Source organism: Cavia porcellus, unplaced genomic scaffold (genome assembly GCF_034190915.1).
Source record: "Cavia porcellus strain 051 isolate PalLab524CR breed Dunkin Hartley unplaced genomic scaffold, mCavPor4.1 scaffold_9, whole genome shotgun sequence".
Classification (NCBI taxonomy): domain Eukaryota; kingdom Metazoa; phylum Chordata; class Mammalia; order Rodentia; family Caviidae; genus Cavia; species Cavia porcellus.
Window position 1 is genome coordinate 10018815 of NW_026947492.1, and position 19069 is coordinate 10037883.

Here is a 19069-nt window from a genome sequence, read left to right on the forward strand (position 1 = left end):
ATTATCTTAATGAAAGTGTTAACATGTAAAGACTATAAACTTAACAAAACAGGTACAAGATTTGTGTATGCTAAAAACTACAAAATCTAGATATAAGAAGTCAAAAAATACCTAAATAGATGCAGCAACAGCCTACGTGCATGGATTGAAAGATTTTTTATCCTCAGCAGGTTAATTCTCTCCAAAATCACAGTTGATACTCTCACAGGAGTCCTTATAAATGGAAATAAACTGGTCTTAAAACTTATATGGAAATGATAATCAAATAGAACAGCCCGAATCATTCTGAACAAGGGTAAACATGGATGATTCACCCTATCCACCGTCAAGTCATAATACAAGGCTTTAGTAATTAATACTGAGTAGTACTAGTGAAAGGGTAAACACACAGATCAATGGAACAGAATAGAGTCTAAAAATACACCCACACAAATATGTTCAACTGATTTTTTGGCAAAATACAAAGAAAATTGGATGGGAAAACTATGTATGGTCTTTCCAACAAATGATACAAAGCATCCATTTGCAAACAAATAAATAAAAAGGAACTTCATTCTATACCTCAATGGTATCCAAAAATTAACTCAAAATGGATCATTGGCCCAATTGTAAAACATAAAATAATAATGTTATTTTTAAAAGTCAGGAAAAATCTTCATGAGCTTGGATTTAGTAGAGTTCTTAGCTCTTACACCAAAAATGCAAACTGAAAAGAAAAAAATGGGCTTAAAAAATTAAAATTTTTGTCCTGCTAAGAGCATAATTAAGAGAATAAAAAGGCAAACCCCAAAAAGAGAAACTGTTTACAAGCCACATATCCAACAAACACTTTTATCCATAATATATAAAGAACTCTCAGAACTCAACAATGAGAAACAGACAACCCAACAAAAAGATAAAAAAATACTTAAACAGATACTTTACCAAAGAAATGACAAATAAAAACATAAAAAGGTTCTCAGCATCATCATTCATCAGAGAAATACAAATTAATACCAAAGTGAGACATCATTTGTTATATATTACAATGACTACATAAAATATGCTGACAATAACAAGTACTGATAAGAATACGGAGCAAATGGAATGCTTATACATTAAGTAGGCGTTAAAAACAATATAGGTACTTTGAGAATAGCCTAGAGATTTCTTACAAAATTAAGCACACAGTTACCAGATAGCCCCAACAATCCCATGTGTTATAATTTATCCTATAGGAATGAAAACTTATATTCACATGGAAATATGTATGTAACCATTGAAACCTATATCCATCCTGACTTCCATTGCAACCTCATTAGGAAGGAGTCTCTTCTCAAGAGAAACATTCCTGAGCCATCTGCTGAAGAAGTTAGCGAGACCCCCATATGAGGGTCCGAAAACAGGGAACTAGCCTGATTCTGAGTCCAGGAGAATGAGGTTTCTGAGACTGACGGTGCAGAGGAAGGTTTTGCCCTGTGTCCGGGCAATTCTTCTGAGGGCACCTGGGAAGCTTCTCCACCTGGTGACCAGTGGACAGGCTCTCCTAAGGAAGAACAGGAGGAAGCAAGCTGCAGCAGCTGGAAGGCAGATTAATCTGATGTTTAAAACACAGGTGACATTTCTTGCACCTTAGTAAACAGAGCAAATTCCTGCTGGCTTTGTACAGATTAGCTGGAAGCCCAGGAAATGATGAGATGGCCTGGTGTGAGCCAGGAGAAAAGAAGAGAGTCAGGGCTTGCTCCTGCAATACCATCACAGACATTGTGGAAGACTGAGAAAGCAGGCAAAGGAAAAGTTCTCTGTCATGGAGGTCGTGACAATGTCATTAAGGTGGAAGTACTCATTGGCTTGCTGCAGAGTTTCAGGAAGATGAAGACTCAAAAATGGCTGCCAAACCAAAAACATGGCTGCAGGTGTGGCAACAGGGGCACTCACCAGTGACATAGCACAGAAGGCAGATGGCGATGGATGAGGATAAGGGAGGTAAGCCTATGTGCCCCTCACATCTCCGAACTGTCTGACTCAGCAGTCAGAGGTCAGCAAAGCAAGGCATTAATTTCTCCTACAGGAGAATTTTGGAATAGGCAGCTGTCCAAGCCCAATAAATTACAAGACAGCCCAAGTTAAGCTCAACTCAGTGGTGTTCCATGACTTACAGAAACAACCAACTGGAATGTCCACCTGTTCTAGGTGGTAGTGTCACCTTGTTTTGGTTACTTTTCTGTCATTGCTGAGACAAAATACCCAACACCTAAAGTTAAAGAAGGAAAGGTTTATTTAGCTTACAGTTTGTGGAGGTTTCAGTCCATAATCAGCTGGGTCCAAGACATGGCCGAGGACAACAGTTCACAGTGGCAGAAAACAGTCCAAGCAAAAAGAATAAAAGGAAAAGATCACAGAAAGAAGACTCTGTTCCTTATATTGTATGTAGGCCACACCCTTGAGGTGTAGTGCTCACACCCATATCCTAGCATTGGACCATGAGTCACTCACAAACTCCAGAAGCCCCCACCCATGAGGCTTTGGGGGGACATCCAGACTCAAACCATGACACACCTCCTGGAACGTCAACCCATTGCTAAAAAACTAAATGGAAAGTTTATGCAAAGGAACGACAACTTTCCTAGGACCTGAAGATTTACCCACATTTCCTGCTTTTCTCTCATTTGTTTGGTGGAAGGATGTGGAAGCGAAGAAACTGGGCTTTTTGCTACAAATTCAATATTTACTCAGAGAGGTCACAGTATACCAGCTACTTTACTCTGTGCATTTATATGTATCATTCCATTTTCCAGCAACATTTGCAACTGATCAACCCATTTTACCTATGAAAAACCAGAAATCAGCTTGCCCAACATCACATAACTAAGTAAGTGGTAGAGATGGAATTTGTACTTTGATTCAAACTCCAGTGCCCTCTCTACTGCAATATCCTAACTGGGAAGAATTATTCAAAGCAGAGAAGTGAGGATCGTCTTCTGAAACTCAGCTCGGAAGGGAAGGCATCCTGTTGTGTCTGTATCCCAAATCCTGCTGGAAAGTGCTGAGTTGTAGAGGACCAAATACCGGGCTATGTCCCCAGCTATCTCAGAGATTTCCTCTAACAAAGCCTCCTTCCTGGGTGGACAAGGGCTGATTATCTCCAGGTCATGATTCTCCCTGTTCACTGGGCAAACCCACTGTAAGACCATTACAGTGCTTATTTTCTGGGCTGGGCAAGAGCTTTTCCAAACTTACAGGAAGCAGAGGAGGTAGGGAATGCACGGTATGTGTCTTTCAGAGCCACTCACCCACATCACAGAGACATGGAGGTGTCCTGGGCGACAGCTTGTCCTGGGCTCCAGGGAACAATCTTCTGGCGATGGCAGTTGGGGGAGGGGGCTCCTTCCCCTATGGACTCTGGTCTGAGGTTCCAGAAACTGCCTAGTCTAAGTCGCTGGTCATGTGGTATTCATTCTGAGGGGTGTGCCTAGTCTTCTGGGATGTTGCCCCAAGTCTTCCCTTTCTGGAAAAAATACAGCAAGATGGTGGGTGCTGTGAGGTTGAGGCCGGGAGGGCTCCATGTGACTTTGGCAAACAGCAATGTATAGAGTTTGGGAAAGCAGCTTTTTACAGTCACACAGCCTGGATTCAAGGTCCAGCACTGCCACTTGGCAGTTGAGTAGTTTTGAGAGGCTTATTTCACTTCTCTTGGCATTTAGTTCCTCACCTATAAAATCGGAACAATAACAATGCCTTCTACATGGGATTGTTGTGCTCACAGGAGATAATATACCTCAGCTGTTCAGCACAGCTTCTGCCAACATAGCAAGCGTTTAACAAATGCTTGCCATTATTATCAGTTCTGGGAACTCTCCACATCCATTTCCCCATATCCTCCCAACTGCATCCAGCAACACTAAACAATTACAGGGAAACAATGGCCATTGGGAATCTAATCAAACCCCAGAGGCAGCTGGTTCACCAGCTAAGGCTGTAAGGATCTCCTTCTCCAAAGAACCATCATCTACACTACGGCCAACACACTGGCCTGGCTCATCGCTCCTTCTCTGGGGAAATTCCATGGAAATTCAGCAGTTGCTGAGTTAGCAAAGCCACAGTTTGCCTGGTACCTTGAAATGCCTGGAATTGGGCACATAGGACAATTTCTCTGTACCCTCGCCCTCCCTGTTCCCCCTCCACACACAGCACGCCTCCCTGAAGACTATGGACCAGTTTGGGAAGCCCCATCAACCTCCTTCCATGAATTTCTTTGGCCTTCCTCAATGCCCTGGGCCAGTGGAATGTGTTTTCCTTTTTCTCTTTAGAGCCCGCTTTTTCTCTAGCCTATTTCTCTGCCTCCTAACCTGCCAATCGATTTATGTCAGTTTATCTAGAAGGTCAGGAAAAGGATCTGCTTTAAAAAGGAAAAGAACGGAAATGGCCTGAACCTTAACTCCGTACTCAAGGTCTGTCTGGCTGCTAGTGTTGGCCAGCTTCTTCTGGGGGGCAGAGACGGCTGGGTGTCCTTCTGTCCTCTCCTAAGGGAATCAGACTGCACTTCCCAGTCCTTCATCTAAGTGGTGTCACGTCATGCCTTTGCATCTATAAACTGTGCATCATTTCTGAGCCAGAGCATTTATGAAGTGGAGGTGTCTTCATGCTTTCTGTTTCTTTCTGGCTGGAAGTAACAACAAAGGAAATGCCTCGGTCACAATACAGGGAGACCGGAGGCTTTGAGAAACCTGTGCAGAAAAGCCTTCCACTGATAAAAACACTCTCACTGGATGTAATGAATGAGACGTATATTCTGATTGTGTTGAGCCGTGGAAATTATAGGAAATTGTAGAATCTACTAGAGTAGGATTATCCGACTGAGACTATAGCATCGTGACCTCCTTTGCCTTCTTCATAGCGTCTTGTAAATATGGAGGAAGAAATGAACAGGAGGAAGGATTTGCCCTGGCATGGATAGGAGAGACCACAGCAGACAATATTGAGGGGGCCAAAGCCAGACACGTAAGAGCCGACATGGAGAGCTCTGGGCTGGGGCAGAAGCATAGGTGTGTGTGGCGGTGGTGGTGCACGCTAGACACGCACTAGTGCAATTCTACTACTAAGTACACAGATTAAATGGCGCAGAGTGTAAAAGGTAGATCTGTCAGAAGAGGCTCAGGGATCACCAATCTGGTTCTCCTGGAAATAGGTGAGTAAGAACCAGGGCTTCCTTCTGAACCTGCTTCTTGCTGAGCTGGTGAGGAAGGCGTAAAGAAAGATGAAGAGAAATGACAAGCTTGGGAGTGCCCTTCCCTCTGTGCATTGCTTTGTGAAGGTTGACTTACTTTTAAGCTCATCCCAATCCTTGCCTCTTCTGCAAAGCCTTCCTTAAGGTGAGGAAGCCTTCTAGGTGAGGAAGGGGTTCTCTGTTTGCACCCCTAGCATGGCATCTTCACCCAACTACAGCTTCCATCACACTGGGTTATGATCAGGTCTTTGAAGACACAGCCAATGCCCTGTGTACCTTCTGGGCCTCCCTGACACACGTAGGAACTGATAATGTTAGTGCACAGATAAATGAATGAATGTGTGATTACACGAGCAGAATCCAAAGATGGGGAATCCAAACTAAGAACCCCAACTGAGATGTCTGGGTGAATAATCTCAGTTTTCTACCTAGGTCATCAGTAAAACATCCAACACGGAGCTCTTCATGTCATACACTTTTATTACTGAAGATCTGGGCTGAGGGACTGTGGTGGACACGAATGGTGCCCTCCTCCCCAGCCTTGGTAACATTGCCCAGTGTTGCCCTCCATACCTGACTTGGCCTGCTCTTCAGGGAGGGTCTTCTGTCTGAGGGGTTGCCTGCCCTAGCTGGGCTGGACCAGACTGATCTTTTTGCACCTGCTTCCAAGAATCACAGCATCAGTGGGAGGTGGAAGAGGGGCCTGGGGAGATATAGGTGCCCCAGAGAAAAGAGGGAGGCACAGGCCTTCAGCTGGCAAAGGGGCTGGGTGCACTGATGGCCTATAGGACTGGGACCAACTCAGGTCCTCCAGAATAGCTGTTTGGAGGGCCAACGTGTCCTCACGGTAGCTCTTGAAGGCAGGAACAGTTTGCAGCTCTGTGTGGGATTTGCCTGCAGGCCCAGTTGAAGATTTGCTTCCCTGAGTATCTCTGACTTGGAAAAGTCCACCTGGGACATTTCCAGGTCCTTCTCCTGGAGTACTTTGTAGGATGCTCCCATGAATCCCTGAGAGTTTCAGGGAGTGATTAATGCTAACTCTCAAGGACCCTGAAATTTTTGGAGATATTTTTAAATACATCTACAGTATTTATATTTCTTAAATATAAAAATAAAATGAAATAAAAATCTGCCCCAACAGCTTGTGACCAAACAAGTACAGTCACAGTCATCAGTGCAGACAGTCACAGCCTGGTCCAGGACATCCATGGCACCCATGGCACCCGCAGCGGGTCTGAGTGAGGACACAGATGCCAATGCAAACGCCTTTCCACGTAGGACAGTCCAAGCACCGGGAAGTGCACTCTGTGACAAATCCCATCTTCTGTCTCAGGACAGCAATGCTGTCCCCAAGCTCGCTCTGGCCTAGTGTCCAAGTCAGGGTCAGAGGAGCAGAAACTGTTGACGTCCCCCGCAGGCCCTTCTTTTGGCTCTGTCCTGGCTTCACCTCCTTATTCATCTATGGACGCCCCTGGAGGAACATCCACGGTGCCCAAGCTTTTATCTCCTGAAGATTTCCAGCCTGGGCTTCCAAGAAGAGCTGAGAGTTCTCTTGGTTTCTGAAGGATTTCAGAGAACAGTCTCTCTCTCTCTCTCTCTCTCTCTCTCTCTCTCTCTCTCTCTCTCTCTCACACACACACACACACATGTGCGTGCACACAGACACACAGAAGCAGCAGACAGTGGAGGTGGCAGTGATGAAGGTGCCCGGTGACCATTAGCCCAGATGTCGCAAATGGCCCAGGGCGTTCAGCCAGAGTCTTCACAGCAGTCCGTGCTGAGAGCGAGAGCCAGTTAGGATTTCTGGAAGCGCACCTCACTCTGAGAAACAAATAAGGAGAACGGGGGTGAGGGTGGGCTGGCTGGGCGGAAAACACAGGAGTCTGAGGTGGGGTTCAGGGACCAGCCTTCAGCCGAGCTGTCACCTGGCACTGACTGAGAAGAGGGGAGCGGAGGGAAGACCAAAGCACCCCGAGAGTCCCATCGTGCTGGGCCCCAGCGCAGCTGCCCTCCCAGCCCTCTCTGTTCTGATTGGGCTTAACATTCCCGGCCTCAAAGCCACAGTTCAGGGACCCAGTAAGACTGGAGCTGAGCTGTGTCAGTACAGTCAGGGAGAGATCCCCAAGTTCCTGCAGGGAAGGCGGCCTCTAGCACACTCTCATGGTCACTTTGGTGGCCTGTGTGAACTCACAGCTCTGTCCCTGGAAGAGAGTAGTGCTGGAGCTGGCACTGACCCTGAGTCCACCCGTTTACACCCCCTGGGCTCTGTTCTGAGGAAAGGAAATGGGCACAGGCTGGTCCCAGGCTTGCCAGAGGACCCTGTTTTGAGCACCCAAAACCAAAGCATTGATAGGACCTGTGCCTGCATCCTGGAAAGCCCGGGCTTCCTTCAGGCTCCCCCCCTTGGGAGTTCCCAGAGTGCCTGGTGCAGTGTTTCTGGGTAGGGGTCTCACCTCCATCTTGCTGTAGATCCAGGGAAGGACTTCTGACACTTTGGTGTACACGCCAGGTTTGTTTCTCTGGCCGCAGCCTGTGCCCCAGCTGGTGACGCCTGCCAGGTACCAGCGGTTCTTCTGCTCACAGACAAGAGGCCCCCCACTGTCGCCCTACAAGGCACAGGCGCTGTGTCAGTCTTGGGGAGCAGTGCTGATGAGGAAAGGATGGGGGCCTGACCACATGCCACCATTCCCAATATCCAGCTTCCCTTCGTCCCCAGGGTCCTGCAGCCTCACCTGGCAGGAGTCTCTGCCTCCTGCAAGGTCCCCAGCACACATCATCCTTGGAGTGAGGTAGTTATCATAGACTGAGTAGCTGTTACACTTATTGAAGTCGATGAGGTTGACCTGCACCTCCCGGAGGAAGGGTGATGTCTTCTCTTCAGTGACATGAGGGGAACAAGATGGGAAACCAGTGAGATTGCACAGCTCTGTGGCCTTCCGGCTGCAGACCTCAGTACTCAGTCTACTCGGTTTTTTGCAGGTGGAGGGCACCATGCCTGTGTCTGGACCTTGCCAAGACAGACATGTGGATACACACCCTCCTGTGAGACCTCGCTCACTGCACACACACACACACACACACACACACACACACACACACCCAGAACAGGAAAGCCTTTCTGATCCACTTACAGGTGGCGCCACCTAGGGCCAAAAAAGTGACTTGCAGACAGTCACAGATCAGAGGAAGGCTGCATCCAAGCCAGTCATGGCTGCATCACACCGAGCCAGGGGAAAGTGGCCCTGGCTTATGGGGCTTGCTTGAGTCTAACAGCCAGGCTGTTCAGGCCATGGAGTCCTCCCACAGGACATGAACAATCTTATGGAGCCGACATCAGATAAAGCACTCCACACCTGTGATGAAGTGAGGCAAGTCAAGACCACTTCATCCCATTTAAGGATGGATAAAAACAAGGTCACTGTGAAAATTTCAAAACTATCAAACATCTTTCCTATGACAATTGAGGCACTGATGATTCTCTTTGAGATCGTTCACCTTCCTAATTAGAGTGACCTCTGCTTCCCGACAGTATCTAATCTAGAGAAATCTCACCTCCCTGAGCCCCTCCCACCCATATCCTATGATAAGTCTTTCTAATGCCCTCTCATTAAGATGCTTCACTGTCTCCCCAACATATGTTTTCTCCCTCACTGCCATCAGCAGAGAACTCTGCTTGTTCAACTACAGGGGTTTCCCGATGGTCTTGCCTGGAGGCCACTATCACACTGACTGTGTTGACATCCGGGCAGGTGTCTGTATACACACATTCATACTCAGACCCATAATCTCTAGGCCCAAATTCTCAGCTAGGTACATAGAAAGCCTTCTACGATATACCCAGCCATGGCTTCTACAATACGCACATGTTTACACGCCCGTGCATACACACACAGCTTAGCATCTGCGCCCCTTACCATCTGTTTCCTTGGTCTTGCCAAAGCCCGTGATCCAGCAGGTCTCATTGAGGCTAAAGGTCTGTCCATGCATGGGGAGGCAGACAGGGTGGATGTGCGCTGCAACAAGACCTCAAGGCATTAGAGAAGGAATGAGGCTGGAGGTTTGGGGGGCCTAGGGTGGGGGGTTCCAATGTTCTAGGGTCCCTATTCTTGCTCCAAGTGCCTCTGAATCCCCCAGGACACTGGACTGATCGGACAAGAAATGTAGTCACTTTATCTGAACCCACCAGTTGTTGGGTGCTGCTAAATTTCTCAAAGCCACTCTGATTACAGTGGTCCTCACATAGGCAGGTGCATAGCCTTGGAAGCTTTCTTACACCAAAATGATACTGAGCAGCTGAGGGTCTCTCCCCACCTAGTCAGTGCCCTGGCCAGGCCTCTGCCATGCCTTTATCTCAGAGTAAGGCTCCTCTGCAAGCTTAGTCCGAGATGTTAGGGCCATCGCATCTCACAGAGTGCACAGCTGATCTGGGAAGTCACCTGCTGACCGGCCAGGGACCATCGTTCTCTTTCCAAATGTTCAGCTGGCATAGAGTGACAAAGCTCTCCAAGCAGGACTCCCAGATCACCAAGCCGTGCTTACTGGCTATGACACTCAGCCGTATTTCGAAGGTGCTGTTGACCAGCACTTCACAGGCACCTTCTGTAGCCTCGTGCCCCAAGATGGACCAGGGCACTGACCACTGTGATCCACTTGCAAGAGAAAAATATTACTAGATGGAATTTTCCAGTAGTCTCAGACATTTGTTAGGTTTATCTGCAGCATCCTAGAATAGCGCCTGACACATATTAAGTGCTCAATAAACATTTAAAGATCATCAGAGAGAAGGAAAGAAGGAAGGAAAAAAAGGAGGGGGGAAAGAAAATGAATATTAAACTATTTTCTCACCACTTGAGCGCTCAATGTTGTCTACCACATTTTGTCTGATAAAGAGTAAATACTCATAACACGAGTTATTAACAAAAGTGCAAAACATTCCTTTCTGTGCTTTTGAGACATAAAATCTTTAACATCTGTCACACTGTTTTACGTCCCGTTGTTATATATCCCCCTTGTTTTTATAGAAGAATTAAATTCATCAGTGAGCTGTCACAAGTTTTCTCAGAACTTATTGTGACTTCAAGGTGTGTAGCCTGCCACACAGATTAAGAAAAGGCTGCCTTGATTTGTAAACCAAAAATGAGGGCAAACATCTGACCACAGGCGGACACAAACCTGAGCCACAATTCTCAGACTAAGACTCCGCTTCCTGTTCAGAGCCTGGAGTGGGGCTGCCACAACCCAAAAAGCTAGGAGATATTATAGTAGCTTTCACTGGCCTTAGCAATTACTTAATTTGTTTTGGAATTCCAGTGACATTAAGAAGCGGGAGAGGACGAGAGGTAAGGTCCAAATGTTATTGTATTGTCTCCCTAGTGTAAGAAACTGAAAGAGTAAATTAGATCCAAAAGGTACAATAGATATTGTGCAGGGAAATATAGCTAAGATAATCACATTACTCATTCTATTGGTTCGTTGAAAGGAACAGTTAGTGCTCGTATTGTTTGATTAGTTTTGCATGACTGTATCTGGTAATCTGAGCAACTATTTTGAAACAATATGCAATATAATAACCATTGTTAATTTCCTATCATCTTGTTTTGAAATTCTGTATTGTTTTATTATTGGTTTTTTTTTCTCTTTAAAATAAAAATAAGAAAATAAAACTCTATTTGAAAAGAGACCAAAAAAAAAAAAAAAAAAAAAAAAGACCCAGGTGTTTAGCCAACTGCAATGGGGTTTTACAGGCTGAAGACTGGTGCTGCAGCCTGCTCCCTCGGTTATGTGTGTAAATGGTGGTGCAGAAGGCAGATGGCACCCTTTCCCTTAGCCCCAGGCTGCGGGGCAGGGCTGGACGGGCAGGAGGCACGGCTTGGGTGGGAGTGGCTTACTGTTAGGACCTCTGTTGAGTGCAGTTCTGGGCCAGGCATCCGGCTCAGCCAGGGTTCCTCCTCCTCTCTCCACGGTGATGGACTAGCTGCCATGACTCATGACATGCACCACCTCCAAGAGGAACGTGCCAGCACACAGCAGCTCCCAGGCTTAGAACGCAGGGGTGGCAGGACTAACCAGAGTCCTCCAAGGCTTTCTGATCCTCTGACGCACGCGACTTTGCTCATGCTAGAGGACCCTGACTTCATCCTTCAGGGTTCCTCCTGTCTCCCTTTCCTGTCCTCACTAGTCCTTTCAGAACCCATCTTAGCTGGCCTCTCTGGGGAGGCCTCCCCCACCCTGCCAAGACTGACTCAGGGCCCCATCTCTGCCTCCGTAACCCTCCCAGCTCCCAAGCATGGCACCACTGGTCTCTCCTGCTTGTCTAGATGTACACCAGTCATTTTGCTCTATTTGTCATTGCTTCCCCTGAGCTGGCATTTGATATGTGACTGAACGAATACAGCTTTCTTTGATACAGTGATCTGAGAACTTCCCCAGTATTTCCATGGAATAGCCCCATGGGGTCCTTTGTTCCAACTATGGGGCAGCTAGTTAACTGAATGTGTATTTGGCTCACGCTGTCCACTGAGGTGTGTGCAATTGGCCGGCCCTGAGCCAAGTAGGAAGAGCATCACTTGGAAATCAGTTTAACCTGGATCCCAATCTGGACCTGCCACCTATCACTTATGAGCTCATATAATTATCTCTGTCTAAAGCTCCACTTCCTCATATGCTCAATAAGGCTAATAATAGGACCTGCTCCACCAGGTTGGTTGTGAAGAGGATATCAATCATAGATGTCAACATCTACCAGTCTCTGGCCTCTGTTAAGTGCTCAGTTACTAGTAAGGGAAAAAGATCAATGTATTTATACTTATTAACAGCAGGAACAACAGCCAAAGCTGTGGCTCTGTCACCAGTTTGTAATATAAGTAGTGTCATTTGGGGCAAATTTATTTCTGATCCTTAGGACTCGGTAAATGGTTCTCAATGGTAAAATAAAAGTGTCTCAGTTAACAATCTCTAAGGGTCTTTGATTCCTGCTATGTTGATGTTCTGGGGCCCTGAGATGGGTCAACAGGGCACTGCCAAGTCCAAGGGCTGCTGATGGTACCAGGGAAGGGAGGGGCCCAGATTTGCTTACTGGATAGGGTCAAGGGCTTGGAGAGCCTCATGAGAGCAATGTCATAGTCATCCTGCTCATCGGTGTAGTTGCTGTTGATAATGATCTGGGCAATGGAGGCTGCCTCGGGCAGCTGGTGCAGGTTGTTGGTGCCTGCATATACCTTCCAGCCCTCCAGCATCTTCTCCCGGGTCCTGCAAGAGCCAATACAGCAAGGTCCAGTTACCATCCCGGCAGCGTCACCGGCAGCACCTGCAAGGCACAGGGAGTAGCAGCAGGCATACCAGCTTGGAGCAGGAGAATGGATGACATGGTCTGTGGGAGGGAGCCCTCTGTCTACTGGGGTCTGAAACAGTTCTCCATGCTCTCCCAAAACACTGCTCCGAGCTGACTGTTTTGCATGTCAGGGGGAGGGATGAATGAGACCTCTCTGTGTGGTGCTCAACCCCCACAATCTTATCTGCACACCCCCAAGGACCAAATACAGGGAGCAGGGCAGCTTGTAGTGGTAGGACCACCAGAATTCAGAGATTTGGACAGGACAAAGAGACCCGCTGAAGTCTCATTACTTGGGAAGCCAGTGTTCCTGACGCCTGAACTATGGGCTCCCAAAAGACAGGGCTGGCTGGGAGTGTCAAGAGCCAACTACACTGATCTCTTTCAGCCCCCGTCCCTCAAGTCCTGGACAGTATTCCTGGTTTCTTGGGCTCTTCTGCTGTAAGTACCTATTGGCAGAGGCAGCAACAAGATCAAAGTCTCTTCAGGAAGAGGATCTGAGGTCCCTCTGCCTGCCCGCCTCACTCTCCTTGGGAGCTGTGAGTGGCATTTTCTCATCCTTGGGGCCAGTTTAGAGCAAGTACCCCAAATGACCAAGTAATGACTCTGGAGTGATCACTCAAGCAGCACGAGTTACTTGATCTGTGGGAACTGAGCTCACACCAAAGTCCCCCTTCACTGAGAGATTTCTCTGCCCTTCCTGGGGAATCCCTGGTCCCCAGCAGCATTGACTCACAGGGCCCCGGGACACTCACACAAAGAAGCAGTGGGCAGCAGTGAGCACCCACTGGGGGTCGATGAGCGTGCCCCCGCAGATGTGGGTGGTGCCGTAGTGCAGACTCACTTGCCAGGGCCACTTGCTCCCTGAGGCCAGCACCCCTCCGACGATCCGCCCGGTCATGGCTCTCAGTCCACAGTCTGGGGAAGTAGAAGACACAAATCGTAAACCCTGCTTCTCCCAGACTCTTGATCATGCTCCCTGGGCCCAGCACAGGCTGGGCAGCCCTGTCCTGGGGCACCCACCAGAGGTGTCTTTGCTCAGTTAGTCTAAAACTGCACAGACGTTTCTGGCCCAAGAAGAAGTATCACGTGACAGGCTAACTTTATGACTTCATGCAGTAGCAGTTCAACCCCAGACAGGTTTCTCTTTCCTCCCATGCATTTATTTTTCATTAATTTGAAAGTGCTTACTATCTGCCCCATGCTTTGACACTGAGCCAGCAGGCATTAGAGTTCTGAGGGGATTCCTAGGGCCGTCATGAGGGACTCAGGAAAGCAGACAGACTCTAACATGACCCCGAATTGATAAGTATTGTGATGGGAGTGTCCATCATTTCAAAACAAGGGAGAAATAAACTCCTCACTGGTGGGTTTGTGCCCACATGGTGCCAAGATGGGCCATGGAGTGCTGCTGGGAATGCTTCCTCTCAATGGAGCGTCCACAAGGGTGTCTGGAGTGAGTCACCCTACAGTCATGGACAAGGAGGGGGTCTTCAGGTTTGTTCAGATGTGTTTGGGGGGGCACATGCATGTGCACAATTGCATTTTCTCTACAAGGGGGTAATCTGGCCAGCAGAGGGAGCACAGACCATGTGGCTCAATTCACAGCTTTGAGTTCAGCCCTGAAGGTGGACACCAGCTCCTTACCTACTAGTGGTCAGTCTGACCTCAGGCAAGGTAAACGTTTTGGTCTCTTTACAATAAGGGGACAGTCAAGGCACCTGCCTTGTGGGACTGGTGTAGGCATGAATGCAAGTATGTTTGCAAAGAGATGGGACTGTAAAGAGATGGGTGCATTGCCCACCCTGATCCCGTGTGCACAGTAACTGTTGGCGCCTAGTTTCCCATCTGCTGGTACCAAGCTCCCAGCTGGTCCCTGCCTGCTAACCTGTCCAACCTTTGGCCCCAGCACAGAGTCTAGCAGCCTTGCGTGGCACTGTTAGCATGAGAAGGACTGGCAAGGGAGCTCCCACCGGAGTCAGGGGAAGGGAAAATGGTATCCTGGGTGCCCCCAGGCCTTCTTACTGAGCTTAACTTCCTGTCTTGGACCCCCAGAATCAGCATCTCCTTCAGAAGGGCCCCAACCCCTGCGTGCTGAGCCCCTGACTCCCGCTTCACACAGACCACAGTCTAAGAAAGAAAATGAGCAGCTTACGGGAACACTGGAGAGAGACGTACCGCTGGGAAGGGCATTGAGACCTGCAGGAGAAGACACCGGACGTTGGAAAAGGACACTTTCTCCACCTCCTCCAAAAAGCCTTCCTGACTGGCTCCTGCTCTACCGTCCCATTGCCACCCATTTGCACCACTTCCTTCTCCAGAGCCTCGTTCCTTCTTTCCCTCTATGAGGAAAAGGTTTTAATTGATGGCTCAACCTCCAACCTAACCCTGTAGGGCTGCAGTGCAAAGACAAGAGAGGACAGGGAGCCGAAGAGGAGGACCAGGAAGGGCCCAGAAGGAGATCAGTGCTTCCCAGTTGGGTCCACCAGTCTTTGACCCACTGATCCCCAAGTTCCTTCTACCCCAAACCTCAAATATCACTTCTAAACCAGAGGGCAGCATGGTAAACCAGGACCATTTCTGAGGGGCCCCTGAGTATTTGTGATGCACTCTAGAACCTGGGTCCAGAAAGGCCAGGGAGATGGTCTCTGGCTCAGAGCCCCTCCCATTCGCCCTCTTTCCCTGCTCACATGCAGGACGCCTGGCCTGCCCCACAGTACCTGTAGAGGCTTTCCTGGATGGTGGAGTTGAATTCAGAGATTGAGAAGCTACTGGCAAAATCCCCATGTGCCACCTCAGTTGTCCGGTAAGCACTGCAAGAAGAAGGGGAAGAGGAATAAGCCTGATGGAGACAGCACCCCAAGTGCTAGCACTAAAGCCTCCCTGCTGTTGGACCCCTGAAGAGAGAGACCAGGTCATAATGATCTGTATCATGGCTGTGCTCCTGGGGAGCAGTCAAGACCTAGTACAGGCAATGAGTCTGATCTCACCCAAGTATTCGACCCCTGTTCCCCAGGGCTTTATGCACTAGCCCGGTTTTTCTCATGGTGTCTCATGGTGCCTGGACTGGCAACATGGATATCACCTGAGCAGTTGTTAGAAATGTGCATTCTTAAGCCCTACCCCAGACCTGCAGAGCTAGAAGCTCTGGGGCTGTATCTAGCAGCCTGTGTTGCTCTCCAGGTAATTCCAATGCATGCTTAAGTTTAAAACACTGGCCTAGTCCTTTTCCAGCAAGCTGTCACCTGCAGACCAGAGATGGAACCTCTCTATATGGAACCGTATAAATTTCTAAAGACATCAGTATCACCCGAGACCTACCGAAGCTGAATCTGAATCTACACGGTAAAGTCTGAGAACCTTTGCCCAGCCCTGTGACTCTCAGAGCAGAGTGTGTATGCCTACTGTTTGCTCAGTAGATTTTAAGTCCCAAGCCCTAACTCAGATTCTGGGGTGCATTTTCACAAGCACCACGGGTAATTCTTCATGTTTCACTCTCCATGTGGAATCATATAAATTTCTAGAATGTGGTATGCCCTTGCGTGAAGCCGGGTCTTTGCACATGCTCTTCCTGTACCCAGAGGGCCCATTCCTCTGCTTTCTGCTCTTTTTTCCAGGTGTAGTTGGGCTCCCTCTCCACCATGTGCCCACAGTGCTTCATACTTATTCTTTGCATGAGATTGTTGGATCAAGGCCCCCTCCCCAAACCACAGTAGAGGGCCTTCTGATACAACACAGGTCCTTCATATAAGTTTAATGAATGTGCTTCAGATAAATGACAAAGAACCAAATGCTCAAGTGGTTCACACTTCCATGATGTCACACAAATTACACAAAAAAATTTACACAAATTACAAAAAAAGATGCCCATCTTCTTCTGTCTGGATCATTCAGATTCCCTGTTACAGGTCAGAACTCTGAGGCTGAGGAGGGGGCAGAGACCTAGCTCTGAATCCTAACACCCCAACTCTGGTGCTTTTTCTATAGGGTACCCACAGAGAGACCCTAAACTCTTCTCTCCGAAACTCACATGTATTGGTGAAACCCCAGGCCACTCAGCTTGAAAACTCAGACCAAGAGGGAGGACAGAGATGCCTACGTGGCCTGCAAGTTGGAGGCTCCTTCACTTAGGCGAGTCATTCCTCCCCCTGCTCCCTGCTCCGGCACTGGCTGCTTGGTTTAAACCCCTTACAGCCAAAGCTTCTTAAGACATGGCCACGCCACACTTGCCCCACCTCATTTCCCTTGATAAGTTCTAACCCAAGCCACACCTGCTGCGGCTCAACAGCCACAGGAAAGCTTTGCATAGCTTGAGTTTTTAGCTCCCAGATGTCAGAAGGCAGATCCTGCCCAGACGCCACCATCCTCTCCAGGTTGCTCCTGTAACCACTCAGTGTGGTAACAGACCCAACAATGCCTTGATGCATGGAACAGTGGACGAGGCTGATATCATTACAGCTGTGTAATAATTATCTGGGCCTCAGGAAAACAGCTTGCCCCACACTTAAAGGATCCCAGGGCGTCCCAAGCTGGTAAGATCAGCCCTGGCTCCAAGGGCTTTTGCACCACTAGGAGGTGTCACCAATATGCCTGTGGTAGCCCCACGAAGTGTCTATGGCACACCAAAGCCAGGGCCCTGGGGAGGCTTACCTCTCAAACCCCAGCTGCTGGCAGGTCTTCTGGGAGTCAGAGTCATTCCAGCTGCTGCTGCAGATGGGCAGCCACTCACGGGAAGTCCCAGAGTAAACTTTCAGCAGAGATGTGTCCCAGTCAAACCTCACTGGAGGGCAGAAAAGACAAGGCATGTCCTCAGCACCCAGAAACCTTCAAGCTCTCGGGGTGGGGGATGAGCTGAGGAAGTGTCTGTCCCAGGACTCATCACTGAGGCCTAGGGCAGATCCAGGAGGTTGGCCAGAGTAGCAGTGGGCAGGAGCCTAAAGGGCGGAGTCAAGGCAAGGGGCTAGGGGCAAGGTGAGAGCTCTCCATCCAGCTCTCCCTGGGAGAAGGGCCAGGGCAGTCAGGGACTGTCATGAGAGGGCCACTCCGGAAGGACACAATGACAAGGGGAAACAGACAGTGAGCACTCACAGCACAAGGTCAGTCACAAATGGATGAAGTTGTGGACAAAAGTACACGCAAATGCAGACGTGAAATGATGGGACGTGCACGCGCACACCACTCACAGCAGGGATGCACACGGGCCGAGCATACCCCACAGCTAATTGCGCATGCGCCAGTCACCAAGGCAGGCGCTCAGATGGATCTTAGCGCTTCGCTAGGACCTTAAATCAGCGGTAGCCTGGCAGACAAAGAGGAGGGGCACCCGGATGGGGTTCCAGTCAGTTTATCTGCTTTGCTCAGTCTGCTACTTGAGAGTTGTCAGTTTGTGAGCCACTAATCTCATCCAATCCTCTCGTTTTACAAAACAGGACATTGAAGCCCAGGGAGAGGCAGATGATGCAAGTGGCTTATTCAGTGACACAGCTCTCAAAGCCAGGTTGCAATCCCATGTCTACTGCAGCTAGAATCCAGACCTTCTGATTCTCTGTCCATTGCTTCCTGTTTGAGCTGATATGCAGTTGTACTGCAGTTTGTAGTCACCAGAGTTAACACACACACACACACGCACACACACACACACACACACACACACACACACACACACACTCCCCCATAGCTGGCCTCCTTACCACAGCCGAGCTCGTCACTCCGGAGCTTGCAGTCTGTCACCCCATCGCAGCGAACGGCATGGATGGGGCAGCTCTCAACTGCCTCTTTATACTTGATCCCTGTATGGCCTTGCCAGAAGTAGACTGGGAAGAAAAGAAAAAGAAGCAGGCAGCCAGGTCACCGCTAGTCCCAGGACGAGACACTAAGCAGCCCAAGGCCCTGGGGGTTCTGAGACACCGACCTGCAATCCCTCTTGGACTCTGGGGCTCTCGTCCCCCATCTGTATGGAGAGAAAGGCTGCTCAGGAATATTCCAGAATGCTCCAGAAAGCTCCAGTAAGCAGGGGAGCCCCGGGCAGACTTAAACAGCCAGCCAAAGAGAGACAGAAAGACAGAGACAGAGAGAGATAGAGACACACAGCAACTGTGGAAGCTCCCCTACCCCTGTTGACCTTCTGAGCACCACTTCCTCCAGGTTCCTTGAGTCCCCTCTCAGAACCCTTCGGGCATTTTTTCTCTCTGTGCTCCGCAGGGTCACAGCAGAAAATTTTTTATCTCACAGTCACAGGCACACAGCCAAAACCTGTCCTGTCTTCCCAAGGACTAGTGACCCTACAGCCTCAGGAGCCCCCAGATTTCCTTCCTTCTCCTCTCCTTAAACAAGGGGTATCCCTGTGCTCAGTTCTTACTTCACACTGGTCTTTACGCCTTTAAATGTATTCTCACTCAACAAAAACTAATCGGAGTTGGCCAATTTCTAAGTGTACCAGAAAATAACTTTAGAAACCTATATAAAAATCAGCCTCATAACTTACTTTGTCTTTAATACCAATCCCTCCCTAGTCAGGAAGTGTTGCTCCTGCT

The 19069-nt window shown here is 48.7% G+C and overlaps 1 protein-coding gene across 3 annotated transcripts in view; it reads right to left on the reverse strand.

Moving 5' to 3' along the window:
* Positions 1-5668: 5668 nt before the first annotated feature.
* Tmprss13 (transmembrane serine protease 13) overlaps positions 5669-19069 on the reverse strand; it is a 32497-nt gene continuing 19096 nt past the window's right edge. For 2 of the 3 annotated variants that reach the window (XM_013155686.2, XM_063255854.1), the window contains exons 4-14: positions 18448-18486; positions 18227-18349; positions 17187-17316; positions 15257-15349; positions 14692-14735; positions 13292-13454; positions 12282-12454; positions 9121-9219; positions 7939-8081; positions 7660-7812; positions 5669-7027 (exon numbers count right to left, since the gene is read on the reverse strand). In XM_013155686.2, the coding sequence (XP_013011140.1) occupies positions 7001-7027; positions 7660-7812; positions 7939-8081; positions 9121-9219; positions 12282-12454; positions 13292-13454; positions 14692-14735; positions 15257-15349; positions 17187-17316; positions 18227-18349; positions 18448-18486 (1187 nt within the window). In that variant the 3' untranslated portion in view covers positions 5669-7000. The remainder of the gene's footprint in view (positions 7028-7659; positions 7813-7938; positions 8082-9120; positions 9220-12281; positions 12455-13291; positions 13455-14691; positions 14736-15256; positions 15350-17186; positions 17317-18226; positions 18350-18447; positions 18487-19069) is intronic. The other variant, XM_063255855.1, reaches the window with a different exon arrangement.